This window comes from Lupinus angustifolius, chromosome LG17, assembly GCF_001865875.1.
Source record: "Lupinus angustifolius cultivar Tanjil chromosome LG17, LupAngTanjil_v1.0, whole genome shotgun sequence".
Lineage (NCBI taxonomy): Eukaryota > Viridiplantae > Streptophyta > Magnoliopsida > Fabales > Fabaceae > Lupinus > Lupinus angustifolius.
This window is the reverse complement of record NC_032025.1, coordinates 13091550-13098338: the sequence shown is the minus strand read 5'-3', so window position 1 is coordinate 13098338 and position 6789 is coordinate 13091550. Positions and strand designations below refer to the sequence as shown.

Genomic DNA, 6789 nt, shown 5'->3' with positions numbered 1-6789 from the left:
GTTTAGTGGCGATGTAGTTTCCGCCTTTGTTGACCTTATATGTATGACTAATTATGACTTAACCATTTATATGAATTGTGTTATTCAGAAAATTGTGAATCAGGTTAAGTTATCATTCGATAACGATAAGTTGATTTTCCGCATTTGAGTTACTTAAAGTGATGTCCCGGAAAAGGAAGGTTTTAAAAGGAAACAAATTTTATACAATCTCTTTATTAAAAAAAAAAAATTTACCCATTTTTCCGCAATGTTTTTGAGAAGTATTTTTCGGGGCGTTACATCAGGCTTTTAAACAGGATGCTTAGGCTTTGAAAAAAAATTAAACATGCTAATAGACCATGCCCATGCTCCTATATGTTATACATGCTCAGTCTGTTTAAGACAAAGCCTAACCTGACCTGACCTATTTCCACATGGGAGTTCTACCATTTTAGAAAGGGACAATGGGTGAAGATGTGGTTTAACCATTCCCTCATCAAATTTGTAGTGAAGATGTGAAAATTTATATAAGACAAATAACTAAATCAGATTTAGCAAACACAAATTATTATTATTTTAAATGTTATTTTAACAACCAATTTATAATAACTTTTAGCTATGTGTATAAATAATAGTTGAAAGACAGGCAAGAAAAAAATAATTTAATTTTTATAAGAGAACTTATTGAATATGGCAGGTACAAATAACACTACTTTTGTTTTTATGTAATAAAAAATTTAAAGATGAAATGACTAAAATTAATACATAGATAGTAGTATTCTAATTAGGCAATAGTAGTATAGTAACACAAGCAACTTTAGAATTTTACTCATCTACCATAAAATAAATGTAACCGAGAGGTTAATAGATAAAATTAAACAAAAATACATACGTGACATGGTGAGAGGTGTTTGAAAGATAAATTTATAAAAAAAATAATTCTTAAAAAAACTATAGAAAGATCAGAAGCTTCCGTGTAACTAATGTTTAATAAAGTTGTTTGCTAAACACACTTGCTATTAGAAAGACTTGTTGCACACCCTAGCGTTTGAATGAGATTAGAAAAACAATTAGCATCACATAATAGATGGTAGGGTAAAAATATATTGATAACGAAAAATATGCCAATAACATAACACTGACGTTTTAAATTGTTATTACTCTACATGATATTATCTCCACGTCTCAACTTTTAAATATCATACTATATTTTATAATAAGAGAAACACACGAATATCATATTGCATGAATTTGATATAGTTTACTGTATCATCTACCATTTATGTTTTATCTTTATTAATTCTTCAAAAATTATGCATATGTCTTTATAATGACAACACATAAATATTAGACTATTGTATTATTATAAAAATCCTATATGATAAATGATGGATGAACAACCATTGAGTAACACACGAATGTGGAAGCTAATAATTATAGAACACTCCTTTCATTTTTATTTAAGTGTCTTTAAAGATTGTAATGCACAAATTAATAAGTATAATTAATATATCCATTTGTATTAAATTTATAATATTATTAGTTAACGCTCTAATAATTATAATCAATATTTTTCATTTATTATGTCTCTTAATATTAATTAGGTAACTGTAAAGTTATAAAAGGTTGGATTTGTTTTTTAAGATACAAATGAAAGAAACAAATTCAATTTGCTAAAAAGAAAGTTATAAATGAATGGTCCCATAAGCTAACTCGATTAATAGAAGTGTGAGTACCTAGATTCAAATGCTAAAACAATTTCTCCCATGAAAAAAGTTACCTATAAAAAAATTGAAAACTAATATGTAAAGACAAAATTTTCCAAATATAATTACACACCTTAGTAGTGAATAGTGATGACTTCTTCTGATCACGTAAATTCAAAATTTAAACCTAAAATACTTTATTTATGTCAGTCAATGCCTTTCTTTAGAACAAGTCAACAAACATATATTGATACATTATAGTACAAATAGACAAAGGATATTCGAATCAAAGAGTCTATCAAATGCAACCACACTAAATATCTTACATGAAAATCAATAAATTGATCAATCAATTTTATATCTAACTACATTATTTTTATATCTAAATTGAGTTTATTTCAACAGTGAAATTTAACTATCTACCCTCTTTGCCTTTAAATTAAGTAACGTGTTTGACATAGTCATTAGATTTAGTCGCTATGTTTATTTAACGAAAAAAAATAACTAATGATGTTTAATTTCTGATTTATTTAGCCAAACTATCAGTTTTTGGATGTTAAATTCAAATAATTGCCTACTTAAAATTTCAAGAAATAATTAAATACTTATTTTTCAGTAATAATATCTTTATGAAAAAGTAAATAATAAGAGATAAAAAAATCAAATAGTAAAATACTAAACAAATATTATTTGTCTTAATTTAAATAAAACTAATAAGATTTTGAATTTAGAGTTTAGTATCTATGCACTTATGTATAAAGATTTATACATAGTCAGTATACATCATTCATTTGTATTATTTTTTTCGAAAAGTCACTAATAATAAAAATAAATAATAAATAACTCAATAACATTGTATAAAACTCATATGGTGTGAATGCATATATTTTCTAAGTTAAATTTATTCCCATTCTACATATTTTTAAATGAGGGAAGACTTTGATTCTAATGTAATGTTTGCCGACTAGATAAACAAATAGGAACAAGAGAGGAAAAAACGAGAAAAAGGACGTCCAAGATTCCATCTTTTGACACTCGTACTTCACGCTCAATCCCAAAGCCTACCAACTTTCAAGTAACTCACACCTCCTCATAACTTCTAAAATAATAACTTCAATTATTAGTACAACACAGCAAATTTCAGAATAGATAGTGTATAAATTTTATACGTTATAACTATATCAAATATCATTTATATTTATTCATGATCAACTTTTCAAAAAAATAATACAAATTAATTATAAATAATGTATTATCTATATATAAACATTTATATGAGTAGTATATAGATATTACACTTTAATACAAATTAATTCCATGTTACTACTGCTAATAATAATCTGATTTTCCCCATAAGCAATGCAAAACTACTTTTGAACGAGCTTGAATATAATAACCGGTGAGTAAAAATGAATAATTAATCATATATTAACTATCTAAAAATATTAAACTAATTTACCCTACCTCAGTGGCGGATCTTGATCTAAATTTTAGAGGGGGCAACAATATTTAACTACAATTTTATTACTAAAATTAATTGAGTAACGATGAATATGAAGGATCATATAAGATAAAATTTTTAGTTATTTACTTTTCAATATAAATTACTATATAATTTACAAATTTATCTTCTATCTTACTACATAATTTTGTTTGGTTATTTTTGTTGCTGAAAATGATATTTATGTAGTAACTAAACCATAATAGCTAAAATAAGATGAAACAATATATGACTAACGACGAATGATTGAGAATTTGTTTTTGTTATGATTGAGAATTTTTCAAACTTGAATGACTAACGACAGGACAACAAAACTTTGAAATTGATATCTCAAACTAATCTTTTGTTGCTAATTGAAATTCACATAATAGATTTTTGACAAAAATACATATCTTATAAATATTAAATAAATTATAAGCATCATTAGTGTATATATTATCAATACATACATAATATCTTTGATCAAATGTGAAATAGTTACTAACTTAAATGAAATCATATTATTATAAGAAACATCAACATCTACATATTAAGAATTTTTTTATCAATTATGTATAATTTTTTGAAGGATAACACATGTTATACTATATTTATTTATAATCTATAAATGTGTATTTCCATAAAGACGTCATTTGGGTGGATGAAGTGAAGTACATATGCTTTTCCAAAAAATATGTCATTATATATATCACTTTTTATAATTTAAGAGTTTAATAATTAAATATTCAACCATAACCAGTGACACATGAAACAACATAGGATATATTGCTATAGGTAAAGAGGTAAAAAACTGAAAATTCAGGGGGGCAGTTGCCCCCACCTGCCCTTTACATGTTCCGCCTCTGCCCTACCTATTCAGTTTTATATTCCATTTCGAACAAGACAATGGGAACTGGGCATGGATGCCCCTAAATCCATAAACATTATGCGCTGTGACACGACAATCAAACCAATCAAACGGTCCCTATTTGCCAACCTTATCGGTTATCGACACTATGATCTCTACTTATAGCCATAAACAGTACTATATTTGGCTGGGGTGAGGTTTGCTGCCCCCAATAACCGACTTAGCCCCATTTTGATGGTTTTAAGTTAGACAAAAAATATATACACTAATTTTATACTATTTATTATTCATATTTTATGATAACTATTTTTTTATAAAATGTAATATAAATAAATGATAGATAATTTATTGATCATTTATAAAATTTTATAGTGTTAATCTTTTAATTAAGCGATTTGATTAATTAAAATAAATGACATTGTAAATAATATGTATATTTTTTTAAGTAAAGTTTTTTATCAGAAGGGAAGGGAAATTGTATATTTGTGGAGGTTAGAAGGATGAAGATTACTTGTTCCAAATCCAAATGTTATATTTTATGTTCCAAGCTAATTACAATATTGTATTTTATTAGTTTTTATTTTTAAATTTTTTATTTTATCTATATGTTAATATATGATTGATTTAGGATAAAGAATAAGATATTGTTGACGGACACAAAACCCATACGAGGTTAGAAGCCATTTCTTTGACAAAAAGGAAAGATAGAAAAATAGTAGGAATTTAAACCCAATCAGTCAAGTCATAACTCTACCAACTAAGATATACAGAAGATGCAATTCCTTACTATAAAGGGTAGTCATCATCCAAGTAGAGATTTTCAATTTAACGAGGATGCTTTTTTCTTCCTCCACAAATAAGTTAGAAATCAAATTTCTTACTCTTTGAGGAATATGTCCACTGCTCTAAGATTAACCATTGACTCATGATGATAATTAAAATAAAGTCCTCTACAAAGTGGCATTCCAAAATTCTAACCCAACAAAAAAAATTGTTCAGCAATACAATCCGTTTCTGCAACGATCAATGGAGTGTTTATGTTTTTTATTTACAACATCTACACACTATAAAATTTAAAATTAAAGTTGTTTTTAGATGTTTAATACATTAACTATTTCTTTATTTATCCTATGTTTTAAGCATTATGTTAGGAGTTTCATATTGAGTAAAATAACAAACTCAACGTAATACTTAAACTATGAGACTCTCTCATATAATAGATTAGTCTTTTGAATTAAGTTCTTCTTATGTGCTTAAATTTGAAATTAAAAAGTTGGGTACAAGATGAATATAGAGTATAGAAGAATGACTTACAGAGCTCGAACCCATCGATTAGGGACATCATTAGAAGCAATAACAACAAGATCAGCATCAACTTTGAGCTTAGCCAAGGATTTAAGCAAAACACGTATAGCTATATAGAACTCATAATCCCTTGGTGTTCCCACGTACATCATAGTAGCATATGCATTCTTTGCTTCAACACATGGTATATTATTTGACAAGAACCATATCCCAAATAACAACAACATCAACCTTCTCAAAAAACTTTCATCATGGTGGCCACGTTGTGCCATACCCCAAAATTTGAAGAAAGGGAATAAACTACAAGTGGGTCTTAAAACTATTATTAGAAGAAGGGATATAAGACATATAACACATATATATAGTGACTAAAATGTATAAACTATATATATTATATTATATTTGATGGGTTAGTTTTGTGCTTGTTGTAGAAAATTGGGTACTTTGATATTTCTCTGTGTCCCTTGCCTCTCTTCCCCTTTGGCGTGTGTGGAGCATGAAGTTCCACGAAATGAATAGGGATAGAAGGATGGTGAAGAGTCTTTTGGGAGCAAAGTGAGGGAAATATGATAAAGGGAAGATTGAAGAGAGGAAGAAAAATACTTTATATATCATCAAAGGGAGGAAACAGCTCAGAAGGAATCTTATCAAATTTGATCCTTTTAAATCCCTTTTTTCTATTTATATCTCATGTGTGATACTTGAAAATTCAATAGCCTATTAATTATTTTTTCTAATGTTTATTATTATTTAATATTTTATTTATGAGTGTAAGTTGTTAGTATTATGAGTGAGCATGAACTAGGTTGGGACGAGTTAAGACTTGTTCTTATCCAACCCTAAATGTTGGCAGAGTCATTTTTTTGAACTCGTATTCGACCCTAGATCCGAAGCTAACCCGACCCTAAATATTGTTCGCAGTAGCCTTTAAACTCGACCTAGATTCAACTAAATATGATGTATACTCATTTTAGATAAAATCTTCTCAATATTATTTATTATTATGATTATGTAATTTGACACTAGGTAGTTGTTAAACTACTAAGCATCTTTTTCATGTCTTCATCAAGCTTCTTCATTATGCTCTTCCTCTTTTCCTTCACTAATCATGTTTTTCTTTCTTTTCTCTAGGTTTAGTTTTTCTCCTTGGACTTATTGAGCCTGAATAACCCATTTTCCTTTATAGTCTTTTAAATTGTTATTTATGTTATTTTAGTTAGTTTGTTTTTCCTCTTTTAGTAACTTTTTATATAAGGTGTTTTTGTATCATCTCTCAAATATATGAAATAATACAAAATACTCATCTTCTTTAAAAGTTTTTCTCTATTCTCTCACGACTTCAACTATTATCAAAATGGTATCAGAGCTTAGGCTCTAATTCATCTATCATTGTTTTCCTCTCAACTTTACCACATCTTTTCCAAATAGTTTTCTCCTTTCTTTTCGTTTCA

General features: G+C 27.2%; 1 protein-coding gene across 2 annotated transcripts in view; it reads right to left on the bottom strand.

The window, feature by feature from the left end:
• LOC109330487 (putative glucuronosyltransferase PGSIP8) overlaps positions 1 to 5990 on the bottom strand; it is an 11291-nt gene extending 5301 nt beyond the window's left edge. For both annotated transcript variants that reach the window (XM_019564682.1, XM_019564681.1), the window contains exon 1: positions 5348 to 5990. In XM_019564682.1, coding sequence (XP_019420227.1) covers positions 5348 to 5610 — 263 coding nt within the window. In that variant the 5' untranslated portion in view covers positions 5611 to 5990. The remainder of the gene's footprint in view (positions 1 to 5347) is intronic.